The 20,251-nt window shown below is 38.5% G+C and overlaps 1 protein-coding gene and 1 pseudogene across 1 annotated transcript; one reads left to right on the top strand and one right to left on the bottom strand.

Moving 5' to 3' along the window:
* The first annotated feature begins 1,327 nt into the window (after window positions 1–1,327).
* Window positions 1,328–2,266, top strand: Or1e32 (olfactory receptor family 1 subfamily E member 32). The gene has a single exon (NM_001000030.1). It carries the CDS (start codon window positions 1,328–1,330, stop codon window positions 2,264–2,266), a length of 939 nt encoding a protein of 312 aa, NP_001000030.1.
* Window positions 15,626–16,563, bottom strand: Or1e29-ps1 (olfactory receptor family 1 subfamily E member 29, pseudogene 1; annotated as a pseudogene).

Genomic DNA, 20,251 nt, shown 5'->3' with positions numbered 1-20,251 from the left:
ATGAAAGATCAGAGTTACTCCACTCTGATATAATGTTAATAACTAAATTAAATGTTAAAAACACAGTAAAACACCTTCATAGAAAAACCTTGAATGGCAATTTGACCAAAATGGCTTTTAAGCCCTAGACTAGTTTCCATAAAATATGACATGTTAGGTATGGATATCTGAACATGAAATCAAGGGAGGGATTAAAATTAACTGATACTTTATTTTTTCCTTTTTCAAAAAAATTTATTGGATTTTTTTTACTTATACTTCAAATGTTATTCCCTTTCTCGGTTTCCCAGACATAAGTCCCCTATCCAAACCCCCTCCCCTTAACCAAAGACTATACATGGACTGACCCATGGCTCTAATTGCATATATAGCAGAGGACGGCCTTCTTGGGCACCAATGGGAGGAGAAGCCTTTGGTCCTGCCAAGGTTGGACCCCCAGTATAGGGGAATGTCATGGGGAGGCATGCAGGGGGGTGGACTGTGTGGGGAAGACCCTTATAGAACTGATACTTCAAAAACACATTTATTGTACTTATTTTCCTGCAGCATTATCCATAGTATCATAAGAATATGGATATGAATATCATTCAAATGTTAATATAGTGAAATCATATGACAAATAAAATATTTGTCATTAGTATTATTCAAAATAGCATTGCATTTTGCATACCTGAATATATTCCAAAAATAGAAGATTGCATCTGTGCAGTTAATCACAGAGTATTAATAGTTCATGGGAAAGATTGACTTGTATATTGTCAGAAAAATGAAAACAAGAGATTGTTTGGATTTAATATAAATTGTTTCCTTAAATTTGATTATATGTCTCAGGCAGAAATGTAAGGAAGATAAATGTAATATATTTTTCACATTAGAAGCCAATAGATGTATGGAGTAAATACTAGAATTGTATAACATGCCAAGAGAAAATGTTTATGGAGACTAAACATACTTGGATATAGAATCTATAATTACCTTCAGGAGGATAAGATTAATTACTATAGAGTATATAACACTACATGTGTATCAAAAGCCATATCCCTTTTCATTGAAATGTGGATATATTGGGGGAAAATCATTAGAGTGTATAGCCTGTGGTTTATATGTCATCATCTACCAAGGACAAATGAGGAAATAAGTAGACCAAAGTTTTTCCATGTCACAGTTAGGTAGAGAATATAAAAATCAAAGAATGTGAAAAATAGAATAAACCTTTTTCCAAATGAACAAATGAGATAAAACTGGGAAATTGAGCTATGATATCATGCTGGCTTAACCACTGGGATTTTAATGAAATCTATTTTTTTGTCTTAAAGTCATTGGAAGCATGACTGGAAACAACCAAACTTTGATCTTGGAGTTCCTCCTCCTGGGTCTGCCCATCCCATCAGAGTATCATCTTCTGTTCTATGCCCTGTTCTTGGCCATGTACCTAACAACCATCCTGGGAAACCTGCTAATCATTCTCCTGGTTCAACTGGCTTCCCATCTCCACACACCCATGTACTTGTTTCTTAGCAATTTGTCCTTCTCTGATCTCTGCTTTTCCTCCGTCACAATACCCAGATTGCTTCAGAACATGCAGAGCCAAGTGCCATCTATATCCTATGCAGATTGCCTGACACAGCTGTACTTCTTTCTGGTTTTTGGAGACATGGAGAGCTTCCTTCTTGTGGTCATGGCCTATGACCGTTATGTGGCGATCTGCTTTCCTTTGCATTACACCAGCATCATGAGCACCAAGTTCTGTGCTTCACTAGTACTACTACTGTGGATGCTGACGATATCCCATGCCCTGCTGCATACCCTACTAACAGCTAGATTGTCTTTTTGTGAGAAGAATGTGATTCTCCACTTTTTCTGTGACTTACCAGCTCTTCTGAAATTGTCCTGCTCAGACACTTATGTTAATGAGTTGATGATATTTATCCTGGGAGGGATCATCTCTATTATTCCATTCCTACTCATTGTTATATCCTATGTAAGGATTTTCTTCTCTATTCTTAAGGCCTCATCTACCCAGGCCATCCACAAGGTCTTTTCCACCTGTGGATCCCATCTGACTGTGGTGTCTCTGTTCTATGGGACAATTATTGTTTTATACTTATGTCCATCGACTAATAATTCTACTATGAAGGAAACTGCCATGGCTTTGATGTATACATTGGTGACTCCCATGCTGAACCCCTTCATCTATAGCTTGAGGAACAGAGACATGAAGATGGCCCTAATAAGAGTTATCTGCAGTAAGAAAATATTTCTGTAGTGGTAGCACTTGTGATTGTCATCTAACTTTATGAAATACGTATGTTGACATTAATATTTTATATTAGATATTGTCCCTCATCATACGTCCTACCAGAAAGTCCATGCTATATAACCCTGATCAATTCATGAAAGAGAGTGACTTTAGTAGATTAATGAAAGTAGAAAAGATTATCTTTAATATCTAGCTATAACTTCCTCCTTTCCTTCCATAAACAATCCTAGAAATGCATAGTGGAGGAAGTACTTTCCAGGTTTTCCATCTGGAAACCTCCTATTCCATCCTCCTTCCCCTGCTTCTATGAGGGTGCTTCCTGACCCACACACCCACTCCTTCCTCCTTGCCCTTGCATTTCCTTACACTGCTGCATCAAGCATTCCCAGGGCCAAAGGCCTCTCCTCCCATTGATGTCCAACAAGGCCATCCTCTGTTACATATGCAGCTGGAGCAAAGGGTCCCTAAGAGCTCTGGTGGGTTGTTTGGTTGATATTGTTGTTTTTCCTATGGGTTGCAAACACCTTCAGCTCATTTAGTCTTTTCTCTAAGTCCTCCTACATAAGCTCATCTATACACATGCACACACACACACACACACACACACACACACACACACACTTACAAAAGTGGATAATAGTTCATAAAATTTTTGAATTGTGACTTTTTATTAAAAGGTTTTAAAATATTAGTTTTGTAATTCTCATGTAGTTAAGAATGCACCTGCTTTGGAAGCAACCCAGTAAGCAGCACCCCTTCATGGCCTCTGCATCAGCTCCTGCCTCCAAGTTCCTGCCCTGTGGTTTGTAACATTAAGTATAAGAACTAAGATACAGGCTCCCAGACCCGGTGAGAGAGAGACCCAACCGCCTGGTCAGGTGGGCACTCCTGAGGCTGCAGAGCGGAAGAGACCACCAACTCTGCTCACCCCTGCCCACATCCCTGGCCAAAGAGGAAACTGTATAAGGCCTCTGGGCTCCCCTGGGGGAGGGCCCAGGAGCGGCAGGACCCCTGTGCCTGAGACACCGCCAGAACCTGAAAGAAACAGACCAGATAAACAGTTCTCTGCACCCAAATCCCGTGGGAGGGAGAGCTAAACCTTCAGAGAGGCAGACAAGCCTGGGAAACCAGAAGTGACTGCTCCCTGCACACACATCTCGGACGCCAGAGGAAAAAGCCAAAGACCATCTGGAACCCTGGTGCACTGAAGTTCCCGGAAGGGGCGGCACAGGTCTTCCTGGTTGCTGCCGCTGCAGAGAGCCCGTGGGGAGCACCCCACGAGCGAACCTGAGCCTCGGGACCACAGGTAAGACCAAATTTTCTGCTGCAAGAAAGCTGCCTGGTGAACTCAAGACACAGGCCCACAGGAACAGCTGAAGACCTGTAGAGAGGAAAAACTACACGCCAGAAAGCAGAACACTCTGTCCCCATAACTGACTGAAAGAGAGGAAAACAGGTCTACAGCACTCCTGTCACACAGGCTTATAGGACAGTCTAGCCACTGTCAGAAATAGCAGAACAAAGTAACACTAGAGATAATCTGATGGCGAGAGGCAAGCGCAGGAACCCAAGCAACAGAAACCAAGACTACATGCCATCATCGGAGCCCAATTCTCCCACCAAAACAAACATGGAATATCCAAACACACCAGAAAAGCAAGATCTAGTTACAAAATCATATTTGATCATGATGCTGGAGGACTTCAAGAAAGACATGAACACACTTAGGGAAGCACAGGAAAACATTAATAAACAAGTAAAAGCCTACAGAGAGGAATCGCAAAAATCCCTGAAAGAATTCCAGGAAAACACAATCAAACAGTTGAAGGAATTAAAAATGGAAATAGAAGCAATCAAGAAAGAACACATGGAAACAACCCTGGATATAGAAAACCAAAAGAAGAGACAAGGAGCTGTAGATACAAGCCTCACCAACAGAATTCAAGAGATGGAAGAGAGAATCTCAGGAGCAGAAGATTCCATAGAAATCATTGACTCAACTGTCAAAGATAATGTAAAGCGGAAAAAGCTACTGGTCCAAAACATACAGGAAATCCAGGACTCAATGAGAAGATCAAACCTAAGGATAATAGGTATAGAAGAGAGTGAAGATCCCAGCTCAAAGGACCAGTAAATATCTTCAACAAAATCATAGAAGAAAACTTCCCTAACCTAAAAAAAGAGATACCCATAGACATACAAGAAGCCTACAGAACTCCAAATAGATTGGACCAGAAAAGAAACACCTCCCGTCACATAATTGTCAAAACACCAAACGCACAAAATAAAGAAAGAATATTAAAAGCAGTAAGGGAAAAAGGTCAAGTAACATATAAAGGGAGACCTATCAGAATCACACCAGACTTCTCGCCAGAAACTATGAAGGCCAGAAGATCCTGGACTGATGTCATAGAGACCCTAAGAGAACACAAATGCCAGCCCAGGTTACTGTATCCAGCAAAACTCTCAATTAACATTGATGGAGAAACCAAGATATTCCATGACAAAACCAAATTTACACAATATCTTTCTACAAATCCAGCACTACAAAGGATAATAAATGGTAAAGCCCAACATAAGGAGGCAAGCTATACCCTAGAAGAAGCAAGAAACTAATCGTCTTGGCAACAAAACAAAGAGAATGAAAGCACACAAACATAACCTCACATCCAAATATGAATATAAAGGGAAGCAATAATCACTATTCCTTAATATCTCTCAATATCAATGGCCTCAACTCCCCAATAAAAAGACATAGATTAACAAACTGGATACGCAATGAGGACCCTGCATTCTGCTGCCTACAGGAAACACACCTCAGAGACAAAGACAGACACTACCTCAGAGTGAAAGGCTGGAAAACAACTTTCCAAGCAAATGATCAGAAGAAGCAAGCTGGAGTAGCCATTCTAATATCAAATAAAATCAATTTCCAACTAAAAGTCATCAAAAAAGATAAGGAAGGACACTTCATATTCATCAAAGGAAAAATCCACCAAGATGAACTCTCAATCCTAAATATCTATGCCCCAAATACAAGGGCACCTACATACGTAAAAGAAACCTTACTAAAGCTCAAAACACACATTGCACCTCACACAATAATAGTGGGAGACTTCAACACCCCACTCTCATCAATGGACAGATCATGGAAACAGAAATTAAACAGTGATGTCGACAGACTAAGAGAAGTCATGAGCCAAATGGACTTAACGGATATTTATAGAACATTCTATCCTAAAGCAAAAGGATATACCTTCTTCTCAGCTCCTCATGGTACTTTCTCCAAAATTGACCATATAATTGGTCAAAAAACGGGCCTCAACAGGTACAGAAAGATAGAGATAATCCCATGCATGCTATCGGACCACCACGGCCTAAAACTGGTCTTCAATAACAATAAGGGAAGAATGCCCACATATACGTGGAAATTGAACAATGCTCTACTCAGTGATAACCTGGTCAAGGAAGAAATAAAGAAAGAAATTAAAAACTTTTTAGAATTTAATGAAAATGAAGATACAACATACCCAAACTTATGGGACACAATGAAAGCTGTGCTAAGAGGAAAACTCATAGCGCTGAGTGCCTGCAGAAAGAAACAGGAAAGAGCATATGTCAGCAGCTTGACAGCACACCTAAAAGCTCTAGAACAAAAAGAAGCAAATACACCCAGGAGGAGTAGAAGGCAGGAAATAATCAAACTCAGAGCTGAAATCAACCAAGTAGAAACAAAAAGGACCATAGAAAGAATCAACAGAACCAAAAGTTGGTTCTTTGAGAAAATCAACAAGATAGATAAACCCTTAGCCAGACTAACGAGAGGACACAGAGAGTGCGTCCAAATTAACAAAATTAGAAATGAAAAGGGAGACATAACTACAGATTCAGAGGAAATTCAAAAAATCATCAGATCTTACTATAAAAACCTATATTCAACAAAATTTGAAAATCTTCAGGAAATGGACAATTTCCTAGACAGATACCAGGTATCGAAGTTAAATCAGGAACAGATAAACCAGTTAAACAACCCCATAACTCCTAAGGAAATAGAAGCAGTCATTAAAGGTCTTCCAACCAAAAAGAGCCCAGGTCCAGACGGGTTTAGTGCAGAATTCTATCAAACCTTCATAGAAGACCTCATACCAATATTATCCAAACTATTCCACAAAATTGAAACAGATGGAGCACTACTGAATTCCTTCTACGAAGCCACAATTACTCTTATACCTAAACCACACAAAGACACAACAAAGAAAGAGAACTTCAGACCAATTTCCCTTATGAATATCGACGCAAAAATACTCAATAAAATTCTGGCAAACCGAATTCAAGAGCACATCAAAACAATCATCCACCATGATCAAGTAGGCTTCATCCCAGGCATGCAGGGATGGTTTAATATACGGAAAACCATCAACGTGATCCATCATATAAACAAACTGAAAGAACAAAACCACATGATCATTTCATTAGATGCTGAGAAAGCATTTGACAAAATTCAACACCCCTTCATGATAAAAGTCCTGGAAAGAATAGGAATTCAAGGCCCATACCTAAACATAGTAAAAGCCATATACAGCAAACCAGTTGCTAACATTAAACTAAATGGAGAGAAACTCGAAGCAATCCCACTAAAATCAGGGACTAGACAAGGCTGCCCACTCTCTCCCTACTTATTCAATATAGTTCTTGAAGTTCTAGCCAGAGCAATCAGACAACAAAAGGAGAACAAGGGGATACAGATCGGAAAAGAAGAAGTCAAAATATCACTATTTGCAGATGACATGATAGTATATTTAAGTGATCCCAAAAGTTCCACCAGAGAACTACTAAAGCTGATAAACAACTTCAGCAAAGTGGCTGGGTATAAAATTAACTCAAATAAATCAGTTGCCTTCCTCTATACAAAAGAGAAACAAGCCGAGAAAGAAATTAGGGAAACGACACCCTTCATAATAGACCCAAATAATATAAAGTACCTCGGTGTGACTTTAACCAAGCAAGTAAAAGATCTGTACAATAAGAACTTCAAGACACTGAGGAAAGAAATTGAAGAAGACCTCAGAAGATGGAAAGATCTCCCATGCTCATGGATTGGCAGGATTAATATAGTAAAAATGGCCATTTTACCAAAAGCAATCTACAGACTCAATGCAATCCCCATCAAAATTCCAATCCAATTCTTCAAAGAGTTAGACAGAACAATTTGCAAATTCATCTGGAATAACAAAAAACCCAGGATAGCTAAAGCTATCCTCAACAATAAAAGGACTTCAGGGGGAATCACTATCCCTGAACTCAAGCAGTATTACAGAGCAATAGTGATAAAAACTGCATGGTATTGGTACAGAGACAGACAGATAGACCAATGGAATAGAATTGAAGACCCAGAAATGAACCCACACACCTATGATCACTTGATTTTTGACAAAGGAGCCAAAACCATCCAATGGAAAAAAGATAGCATTTTCAGCAAATGGTGCTGGTTCAACTGGAGGGCAACATGTAGAAGAATGCAGATCGATCCATGCTTATCACCCTGTACAAAGCTTAAGTCCAAGTGGATTAAGGACCTCCACATCAAACCAGACACACTCAAACTAATAGAAGAAAAACTAGGGAAGCATCTGGAACACATGGGCACTGGAAAAAATTTCCTGAACAAAACACCAATGGCTTATGCTCTAAGATCAAGAATCGACAAATGGGATCTCATAAAACTGCAAAGCTTCTGTAAGGCAAAGGACACGGTGGTTAGGACAAAACGGCAACCAACAGATTGGGAAAAGATCTTTACCAATCCTACAACAGATAGAGGCCTTATATCCAAAATATACAAAGAACTCAAGAAGTTAGACCGCAGGGAAACAAATAACCCTATTAAAAAATGGGGTTCAGAGCTAAACAATGAATTCACAGCTGAGGAATGCCGAATGGCTGAGAAACACCTAAAGAAATGTTCAACATCTTTAGTCATAAGGGAAATGCAAATCAAAACAACCCTGAGATTTCACCTCACACCAGTGAGAATGGCTAAGATCAAAAACTCAGGTGACAGCAGATGCTGGCGAGGATGTGGAGAAAGAGGAACACTCCTCCATTGTTGGTGGGATTGCAGACTGGTAAAACCATTCTGGAAATCAGTCTGGAGGTTCCTCAGAAAATTGGACATTGAACTGCCTGAGGATCCAGCTATACCTCTCTTGGGCATATACCCAAAAGATGCCTCAACATATAAAAGAGACACGTGCTCCACTATGTTCATCGCAGCCTTATTTATAATAGCCAGAAAATGGAAAGAACCCAGATGCCCTTCAACAGAGGAATGGATACAGAAAATGTGGTACATCTACACAATGGAATATTACTCAGCTATCAAAAACAACGAGTCTATGAAATTCGTAGGCAAATGGTTGGAACTGGAAAATATCATCCTGAGTGAGCTAATCCAATCACAGAAAGACATACATGGTATGCACTCATTGATAAGTGGCTATTAGCCCAAATGCTTGAATTACCCTAGATCCCTAGAACAAACGAAACTCAAGACGGATGATCAAAATGTGAATGCTTCACTCCTTCTTTAAATGAGGAAAAAGAATACCCTTGGCAGGGAAGGGAGAGGCAAAGATTAAAACAGAGACTGAAGGAACACCCATTCAGAGCCTGCCCCACAGGTGGCCCATACATATACAGCCACCCAATTGGACAAGATGGATGAAGCAAAGAAGTGCAGACCGACAGGAGCCGGATGTAGATCGCTCCTGAGAGACACAGCCAGAATACAGCAAATACAGAGGCGAATGCCAGCAGCAAACCACTGAACTGAGAATAGGTCCCCCGTTGAAGGAATCAGAGAAAGAACTGGAAGAGCTTGAAGGGGCTCGAGACCCCAAAAGTACAACAATGTCAAGCAACCAGAGCTTCCAGGGACTAAGCCACTACCTAAAGACTATATATGGACTGACCCTGGACTCTGACCCCATAGGTAGCAATGAATATCCTAGTAAGAGCACCAGTGGAAGGGGAAGCCCTGGGTCCTGCTAAGACTGAACCCCCAGTGAACTAGACTATGGGGGGAGGGTGGCAATGGGGGGAGGGTTGGGAGGGGAACACCCATAAGGAAGGGGAGGGGGGAGGGGGATTTGCCCGGAAACCGGGAAAGGGAATAACACTTGAAATGTATATAAGAAATACTCAAGTTAATAAAAAAAAAAAAAACAAACAAAAAAAAAAAGAAAAAAAGAAAAAAAAAGAAAAAGAAAAAGAACTAAGATACAGTACCACCGTCAGGGGGATGAGCCCCATTTTCAGTTTTCCTAATAATTTTTAGCTTTAGGGAGTTATCAGTGGCCTTAATTGTCCAATCTTGACTGCTGCCCTTCTCTTCTGCCTGAGAAGTCATCTTTATGTGGGATGCGTGGATCCAGGCAGCTATTCCATCTACCTTGACAGCTGTTGGGATGGTCAGCAGCACCAGGTATGGTCCTTTCCAGCAAGGCTCAAGTGTCTGGGCTTGGTGTCATTGTAGGTGTACTGAATCTCTGACCTGGACTGGATGGGATGTCTCGGGGTCCCTGGCTCGAAGGCAGTTGCCAGCTGTGACCACACTTCCTTTTGTACCAGCTGTAGTCCTTTCAACCTAGCATATAAGTCATTGTTACTATGACAAGTGGGTTTAAATACGTCTCCCAACACTGTCAGGGGTGCAGGGGTCCCAAACAGAATTTTGAAAGGAGTTAGGTTAAAGTGGAAAGGGGTGTTCCTAACTCAGAAAAGGGCCAAGGGGAGGACCACCACACAGTCTCCATGGTCAACTTGGTCAGGGTTTCTTTTAGAGTTCTATTCATTCTCTCTACCTGTCCTGAGCTCTTGAGTTCTGCAGATGCAATGTAATTTCCAATCATCCTCTAAATACCTGACCTTGGCAACAAAGGCAGGGCCGATGTCTGACCCGTTTACCTTGGGTATCCCAAACCTGGGAAAGATTTCTTCCAGTATCTTCTTGACAACTATTGAGGCCATTTCTTGCTTAGTGGGGAAGGCTTCTACCCATCCTGAAAAGGTATCTACAAACACTAGGACATACTTGTAGTCATATTTTCCTGGTTTTATTTCAGTGATGCCCACTTCCCAGTAGGTCTCAGACCGGTCCCCACAGAGCCTCCTTCCAGAGTCAAGTTTATTCCTGCAAATACTTACCTTTTGCCTTGGTAATATAGTTATGGACAATTTGCTCCACCAGGTGTTTTAGCCCTAGAACGTGGTACTTAGTCTTTAAGATGGTTTGAGTCAATTTGCTCACTCCCAAGTGGGTCCACTGATGCATTTGCTTATCATTGCTTTAGCTGATTCTTGAGTCAAGATGGCTGTGCCTGTTCAAAGAGTCTTTATTCAGCTTCTAGCTTAACAGTCAGGACCTGTAAGGGCTGGCCTCTCCGCCCTTTAACCACAGGCCCTTCGGGGAGGAAATGGATTTGGGCCCAAAATTTGGTGAGAAGGTCCCATCCTAGCAATGGGTAGAGGCATTCTGGTACAACAAAGAATGAGTGGGATACCTGGCCCATGACTAGGTCCACCGTTCTTCAGGTAGTTTATGAATACTGCTTACTCCCTGTAGCCCCTTGAAACCATGATTTCTTGTAAGACAGAGGCCCATTAGTTTGAAGTAAGACCGAATGTTGTGCTCCTGTGTCTACTAAAATATAGGTGAGCTTCTCCTCCATTTGAGAATTACCCTGGGTTTGGGGAGGGGTTCTGAACCCTGACCCCTCTATTCACTATCCTCTTCTTGCATTGCCAGCACTCTGGGGTGTGGGGCTCTCTTCTTCTTGGGCCTATTAGGGCATTCTCTTGCCCAGTGCCCTTTCTCCTTGCAGCACACACACTGGTCCCTATTCTAGGTCTCTCTTCTGTTGCCAGGTACTATCCTCTCAGACCCTCTCGGTCCTCTAGCCTCTTCTACTATGGTGGCCAGGATTCTGTGAAGATTTCTTTCCTGTCTCCTATCTCTCCTTAAGTCTCTAGCCTCCTCTTCTTTCTGTCTTTTGACTTCTCTAGCTTCTTGCTGTTTTTGCTTTCTTTCCTCCTTTTCTTCCTCTGTCTCTCTATTATAAAACACAGAGAGTGTTTTGTTTCATTTTATTTTTGATGTAAGGTGGAATAATATTTGTTGTCGAAGTCAAATGGTAAAGAGTGTTGATCCAATAATTACATGGAAGCTATTGAGTCTGGTAACTTGATAATCTGAAGCCATATGTAAATGTGAATTGTTCCCTATCTGACAATCTCTCTGTTAGTTATTCACCCTCATTGGATGTTTAGATGACAGGTTGATGGGGCTGTTGTCATGGCAATGTTATTAAACTGCAATTTGTCTACCAGGAACTGAACTCACTTTTTTTGGCAGAACACAAAATGTTATTAATTGTTGAACGATTTCTCCAGCCTTCTGATGTAACTTCAAAATTAAGTTAGTATGCCTATATGCTTCTAATTTACTTTGACAAGTTCTTAAATGGTACCTTTTTAACTTGTATAAGTTATTTATCAGTCTATGCTTTATGTTTGATGGTGAACAAGTGGTGATGTGTATATGTGCAAATGAAATAAAAGGTCATTCTGCCTTTGAATATAAAAAAAAAAAAGAATGCACCTGCTTTTTCTATAAGCTTAACTCTGAAATTCCATTGTCACTGTATAACAGATTTATAAGCGACATGACATACAATATATAAATCAAGTCTGTTTCCTTCTTATGTGAAAAATAATGTGTAAAAGACAGAAATAGATTCTATATTCAATATTGATGAAATTACAATCAATAGCTATAGAATGGGAACAAAAACTCTGCTGAACAATACAAAGAAATACCACAGTAAAAATTATAGCCTAGAATATATATATTTAAACATATTTACAAAATTTATCTGACACATAAAATTGTAAAATTGTATCAACATAATACAGTGTGATGAATACTACATGTAATATAGAAGATGGATTGTATGAGAGGATAAAGAGGTAAGGAAAATGAGATATTATCAAAAGAATAGAACAAAAAAGTAAGAAATCAAGCCAGGTGTGATTATAAGCCTGTGATCCCAGCACACATACAGCTTGGGCTGAAGCATCAATGTGAAGTCATCCTGGGCTACACAATGTTGCCCTATCTGATCAGCTTCAACGCAAAATGAGACCCTTGTGAGCTTATTCTAGCTTGCTGCAAAGAGTGATCCTATGAGATCTGCTTAGCAGCATAGTGAGATTCTGTTCTGTTGGCCTGTGGTGTATAGTGAATCCCTTTGGGAAATGGAACTCCCAAACATCTATGTTGGGCCTGTGGAATATTAAACATAAAAGTTTAATATATGAATGAAAAATTATTCAACTAGGCATATTGTTACAAGTTGTGCACGTCAAAAAATGGTTTTGTCTATGTTATGTATGCAAATAAATTTGTAACGGTCACAAGCAGAATGAGGGATTGAATGATGAGCAAATAAATAGTACATTGTATTCATAAAATGAAACTTTATTCAACAAGAAAAATAAATTATTGATGCATGCTCCAACAAGGCCACACTTACTGAATCAAGGCCACACCTCCTAACATTGCCATTCGCAATGGGCCAAGCCAATATGCATGAATATGCATAATATGTGTATATATGGGTATGTATAAGTGCACATGTAGATATACATGTATATGTTAGATATACAGAAAGAATTGACCAGACTCTTCTTCAGACACTACATGGGAGTTGACTAAAAATTAAAGAAACAATTAGCTTATGTGACTATCATATTATGAGTGTATAGTAGTAGTTCAAGTAATAGATTTCATAATCTATTTCATAATTTTATAACCATGAAATGCATTGGCTTTTTGTTCTTTTGTTTAAATTATTTTTCCTTTTTATTTATTTTTCCTTAGATATCACATCCTGACTGATGTTTACCTTCCTCCCTCCTTCCAGACTCTTCCTCCTAAAATCTGCTTTGCCCTGGATATACCCCTGCTTCACTTGCCCTCAGAAATGAGTAGACTTTTCAGGGACATCAATCAAATATGGCATAACAAGGCAATATCTTCATATCAAGGCTGGAGGAGGCAACCCAGTAGGAGGAAAAGGTTCCCAAATCAAGACAAAAAAAAAAAAAAAAAAAAAAAAAAACAGAGATAGGCCTCTCTCCCACTGTTAGTAATCCCACAAAAACACTTGCCTACATCTTTCTGAACAGAACATCAAAGTTCAGGTTCTAAGATCAACAATTGATAAATAGAACCTCATAAAACTAAAAAGCTTTTATAAGGCAGAGGATACTATTAATAGGACAAAATGGCAACCTACAGGTTTTAAAAAAAATCTTCATGAACCTTACATCCCGTAGAGGGCTAATATACAATATATACAAACAACTCAAGAAGTTAGACTCCCAAAAACCAAATAATCCATTAAAATGGAGTATGGAGCTGAAGAGGGGAATATTGAATTACTGAGAAGTATTTAAGGAAATCTTCAACATCTTTAGTCATAAGGGGAATGAACATCAAAACGACCCTGAAATTCCACCTTACATCAATCAGAATGGCTAAGATCAAAATCTCTAGCAATAGCACTGGCCTTCGAGAATGGAAAAATGGGAACAATTTTCTATTTCCAGTAAGATTACAAAATTGTACAATCACTCTGGAAATCTAATTGTATTTTAAATAGTTATGCTCTCACACCTCATTAAATGATACTTTGTCTTTCTTCATTCTTTTATTTTTTCTTTTTTGTGCAACACATAAACAATATTATAAAGATCTACAACTGGCAAAAACAGAGAGAACACACTGATTGTGGCATTTCTAGTCACAGTTGCTACATCTATAGTACAACCACTATGTCTAAAGATAAGATCAGACAGACATTAAAACAGCCAGAGAACCAACACCATGTTGTAGACATATCAGGAAAGCAGAACCAATGAATTCTAGACACCCTTTATCTTTTTGAAATACAACAGAAATTATGTTAACTTAGAAAATGGCAATAAATGGCTGCTGTGAGAGGGAGAATCGAGTTTTCCGGGGTCAAGGCCTCTGCAAGATTATACAATATTAACTGGTCACTCCTAAACACATGTACATATTAGGAACTCTTGATGTACTCCATATAGTTAGAAAGACACAGAGACAGAGAGCTTCTTCAGTCCTACCCTAACTCCTCCATTTGTGTCCCACTGCTCAAATCCAATGGTTTACAGTCCAATTGTTACTGAATCTGTATTGCTCAGGCTACAGCAGCACCTCTCAGGTGACAGCCATACATACTGTATATGTAGGTGAAGGTCCTGATAATTCTGTTACACTGTGCCAATGAGATTTCAGAGTTTAGCTATAAGAAGAGCAGGTACAATTTTAACTGCATAAGAACTACAATACTACATATTTTAAAACAATATTCAATAAAAGTACAAGTCAAAATTCTATGAGTGATTATCCACTTTTATAAGTGTGTGTGTGTGTGTGTGTGTGTGTGTGTGTGTGTGTACGTGGGAGTGATCACATAGATCACTGGATGGGAGACAACATCATACTTCACAAAACAGGATAAAGTATAAAGAGAAGACTGTGGGAAACAGAAAGATAAAGGTCTGCATATTTCTATTGATGATAACACAGAGGCTCAAGTGAGTATGTTCCCCAGGCAGTGAGAAGCCCATTAATGTGGGATTGGCTTCACATGGAGATGATGTGGCAGGGGGTAGTGATGAGCAGATTATGAACAATTGGATTTGTGTGTTATCATCTACCACGGAAAACTGAGGAAATTAATAGATGAAGGTTATTCTATGCTGTAGTTAAGCAAAGAATATGAAAAATTAAGAAAATCTTTCTACAGAAATCATACAAAAAAAGGCGAAGTAGTCTATGGTCTCAAATGTGTCCACACATTGTCCCTTTGTGGGAGATAGAAAATCAGTGAACCTCATATACTTCAGTCTATGAAACAGAACCTTCCCTATTACTCTTAGATTTCAACTGATGTATCCATGAACTCAGAAAACATGGTAACATGATAAATTTTTGCACTAACATAAGGGGAACATGGATTATATTAGACAGCCCCTCATCCACTATTGCATTTACAGGATTGTTTAGGCATGGTAAGGAGAAAGTTATAGGCAGGTATCAAAGACAACTTTTTGTCTTTTTACTATTACACCACACCTCTTCTCTTTCATGTATTGAACAATTATATAGCATGACCCTTCCTTGTAGGTTTTATGTGGAGGGACAATATCAAATTTAAAATGTTAATGTCAATACATGTATTACATGAGATTATGTATCAAGCATAGGAACTGCCATTACAGAGAGATTTTCTTACTGCAGATAAGTTTTATTAGGGCCCTCTTCATGTCTCTGTTCCTCAGGCTGTAGATGAAGGGGTTCAGCATGGGAGTCACTACTGTGTACATCATAGCCATGACAGTCTCCTTCACAGTAGTATTATCAGCTGATGGACATAAGTAGAGACCAATAATTGTCCCATAGAACAGAGACACAACAGACAGATGGGAACCACATGTGGAGAGGACTTTGTGGATGCCCTGAGTAGATGGAACCTTAAGGATGGAGGAGATGATCCTGGCATAGGATATCACAATGAGCAGGAATGGAATATAATGATGAGCCCTCCTATGATAAGTATCATCAACTCATTAACAAAAGTGTCTGAGCAGGACAACTTCAGAAGTGCAGAAATGTCACAGAAAAAGTGGAGAATCATATTCTTCTCACAAAAAGACAATCTAGCCATGAGCAAGGTGTGCATCATGGCATTAGATGTTGTCAGCATCCACAGTAATGCCAATAGAGAGGCACAGAACTGGATGCTCATGATGCTGGTGTAATGCAAAGGAAAGCAGATGGCAACATAGCGGTCATAGGCCATGATCACAAGAAGGAAGCTCTCCATGTCCCCAAAAACCATAAAGAAGTACAGCTGTGTCAGGCAGCCTGCATAGGATATAGACAGTACGTGGCTCTGCATGTTCTCCAACAACTTGGGCATTGTGACAGAGGAAAAGCAGAGGTCAGAGAAAGACAAGTTGCTGAGAAACAAGTACATGGGTGTGTGGAGCTTGGAATCCAGTCGAACAAGGACAATGATTAACAGGTTTCCCAGGATAGTGGTGAGGTACATGGCCAGGAACAGGGCATAGAACAGGAGATGATACTCTGATGGGATAGGCAGACCCAGGAGGAGGAGCTTTGATATCAAACTTTGGTTGTTTCCCGTCATGTTCTTCCTCTAATGACTTTAAGAAAACAATTATATTTTCTTAAAATTTCAGTCATTGTGCCTGCAGGATATCATAGGTCAATTCCACTCTTTTGCTTCATTTGTTTATTTATAAAGAAGTTTCCTTTATTTTTCATAGTCTTTAATTTTTATATTCTTTACCTCATTATGATATGGAATACTCTTGGTCTATTTATTTTCTCTAATGTTCTTGGTAGATGATTATGTACAAACCAATTCCTGTACAATCTGCTGATATCTTCCTCTAATACCCATATCCATATTTCATTGAAAAGGAACTTGACTTCTTACATACAGTGTGTGTTCTATACCCTACAGTAATTAATCTTACTATCATCAAAGTAACACGTAATTCCTGAATCCAAATATCTTCAGTCTTTAGAGCTATGTTGCCTTAGCATGTCATACTTCTCTAGTATTGCCTCATCACATTTAATTGCTTCTGATATGGAAAATGTATTGGCATTTATCTTTCCTTCATTTCTGTTAAACAACGGTGTTAGCTTCAGCCTACAGCATTTATAGTTTATTTCTATGAATTTTCTTGGAGAATTTTTGTATGCCTATTCCTATTAATAGAAAATGAATCCAAAGGAAAACCGATATACTTTAATGCATTAATTACCATTTAAATTCTGATGCAGTTTTCTTTGTAATCTACTGAATTAGCTACCTTGCTGCTGTCTAATCATCTTTAACAGGCATATGTGGTCTAATGCATCCTAAAGGAAATTCACTCTTTTCCCATAACATGTTCTTTCATCCATTTCTTTACTTTTTCATAATATGTAAACATTAATTCAATATCCTGAATGAAAATTCTACTGAATTTTTTTTTATTACCATGACATCCAACCCAGGACCTAATACAGTCCTCATCTTCATTCTCATCCTGTTATTCAAAGTTATCTAATTGCATTTCTAGAAATGGATGCCACCATTTCTTAAGTGAAATATTGGAATCAACATTCAATTCAAACTCCTGTGCAATGTCTCTATACTATTTTATTCAGTAGGTTTAGCCCACAAAGGCATTATGAAATTTAAATACAGTTTTCTATTTCCAAATCCATTCCTTAGATGGCCATCTTCTCCTTTCACAGTTCCTATAACACCCAAACATCAGTTGCTTACCCAACATCTATCAACCACTACAGTCAAATATGGCCTCACATGGCACATATGCACATATGCATTTTACTCCTCAGCAATGCTGTACTCCAAATTGAAGTTTGTGACTCCATCATTTCTAACTTGATATACTCCTTGCCTATCACATCTTCTCCTCTGTGGTATATCTTTTCCCTTTTGTATTTCCACAATATGACATGTTATATTTTAAGCTAAAACTTACTTTTATCGCTACATAGTAAGAACTGCTACCATGGTCTCATAACATCTCGAAGCTGCTCATTCAGTAACAGCTGTTGTTGACAGACTATAAAATTCATGCAGGAAAGACCATGCCTGCCCTCATAGCTACAGCAAGTTAAGGTCTGGCTGTCCAAGACCCATTAGTCATGGAGATTTCCTGGCTGTTCTGTAGCCTGAGACATAGGCTAAAAACTAAATAAGAAGGTTTCATTAAAGTTAAATAATTACATTTCATCCTCCTCAAAATATGAGATCACCAAACTTAATCTTTTAACATTAAATTCTTATATTCTCTGATTAGATTTACAAATATGACTGTATTTATGGAAAGTATTGGGGTGTGCAAAATTCAATGCTCTTTTTATTAATACTAATGACTAATATTATATGCTTCATATCATTCTACCATATTCATATGATATTCATTTCCAAATACATACAATATCACTGCTAATGCTGTAGAAAAGTAAATACAATTACCATTATATAAATTATCAGTTAATTTTAATCCCTCCCTTGAGTTCATGTTCAGACACCCATACCTAACATGAAAATTTTTATAGAAACTTGTGTAGGGCTTAAAAGCCATTTTAGTCAAGTTACACTTCAAGGTACTTCCATGAATGTGTTTTACTGTGTTTTTAACATTAATTTAGTTATTAATATTATATCAGATGGAAGTAATTCTTATCTTTCATAATGTGACAAGCTCCATGTGAACAGTTAAGAGAAATGAAGCAAAAACGTAGAGTAATGTACAGGAAATTATGCACCTGGTTTCCCAGAATTATGTGTATACTGTGGATGAATGCGGCCCATGTTTTATGTCGGCTTACATGAAGAGATTACAATGTAAAGATCAATTGTGATGGCTGCTGCTGCTAATGACCTAATGGACTTTACTTCTTCAGTAATAAAACTCACAATTTTTACCTGAAATTCTCTGAAAATACTGACACTGGTTTTCAAGATACTCAGTTTTATAAATGGAAACTCAGGTGATGTGAATACTCTGGAGCATGGTTTACAGTAATTGGCAAGTACCTGCACTATTTGAAGTTGTACATATCTGTGCCCTTTTGGGTAGAAGAACTCTTCAAAACCTCCTAATATTTAAAATTAAAGACTTACTAAAAGAACAATTAAGCACTGTAGTAATTCCCATACCCTAAAGAGTTGTTATTGTGTTGAAATGGGAAAAAAGCCCAATAAGCAATTGTAATAAATTGAATCATTATCAAAATAATTATTAATGTAACTGTGTTATAAGGTATTTCTAAAATATTCCAAATTGTTGCAAAATATCAAAATGGAAAAAAAATAGTATCATACCTGAAAACTGCCAGTCAGGCTATCTTAAAAATGGAAGTGCAAGACCTGTAGTTCAGAGGAGACTAAGTTTCCTCGTGGTAATTTATCTAGGATGACTGAAGGTGTATTACAGTTCCTGCTCCAGACCCTGTCACCTTTTTTCACTATCAGAACAGGAATGAACATCCTCTATAATCAACAACTTCTTACATGTCCCCTTCTAGCCATCTATGGACACAAGGGACCCAAGGGCCTCTGCATCCCTGAGGAATCCTTATCTTGTGCAATTACCCAGGACCCAAATAGGACCAATTTTTCAAAGCCCTGAGGTGAGAGCAGTTGGTAGTTACTGATCAGTCCTTAATATACTTAGTGATAAGGTATAAATGAAGAGAAAATCAGATGTATACGTATCCTTTGCCTTTTAAAGAAATTCATAGGATTTATGTGTAATCCAACTTAGATCTCAATAGACTAGACTCAAGCAATTTCAAAACCACTGAAGTAAATGTGAATGCTTTTTTGAGCTAGACTATCAATTTGTGGGAATGGAGTTGTTAAGAGAATTCTTTTCTTACTGTCTAAATTTTCTAAGTAGATACAGTATGAATCCTCTTTCTTTTCTTATTCTTATGACTTATACAGACTTTCTTCATTTTTAACATGACTAATGGTATATTACATTAAGTCATTCTTATAATGTTTCGAGTACAATTACCTTTAGATCTTGTTTCTTTTCAAATGTTTGTATTCTGTGACACTAAATTCACTCCTAATTCTGTTTGTAGTTTTCTCAAAATTTCATTAGATGCCATTTTTATGGTGAAAAAATATATATTTAGAATTAGCAATCTGGTCTCAGATCATCCCAATCTGGTTGGCAACATCTAGAGTATGATCGGGAGAGAAGCAAAGATAGCGTCTTCTCTTCATCAAGCATTATCAGGTTATTGACTTTGACCACATCAGTGTCATAGAGTTT

This window comes from Rattus norvegicus, chromosome 10 (assembly GCF_021556685.1).
Source record: "Rattus norvegicus strain SHRSP/BbbUtx chromosome 10, alternate assembly SHRSP_T2T, whole genome shotgun sequence".
Taxonomy (NCBI): Eukaryota; Metazoa; Chordata; class Mammalia; order Rodentia; family Muridae; genus Rattus; species Rattus norvegicus.
The sequence above is the reverse complement of the archived record's forward strand: the minus strand, read 5'-3'. Positions and strand labels throughout refer to the sequence as shown.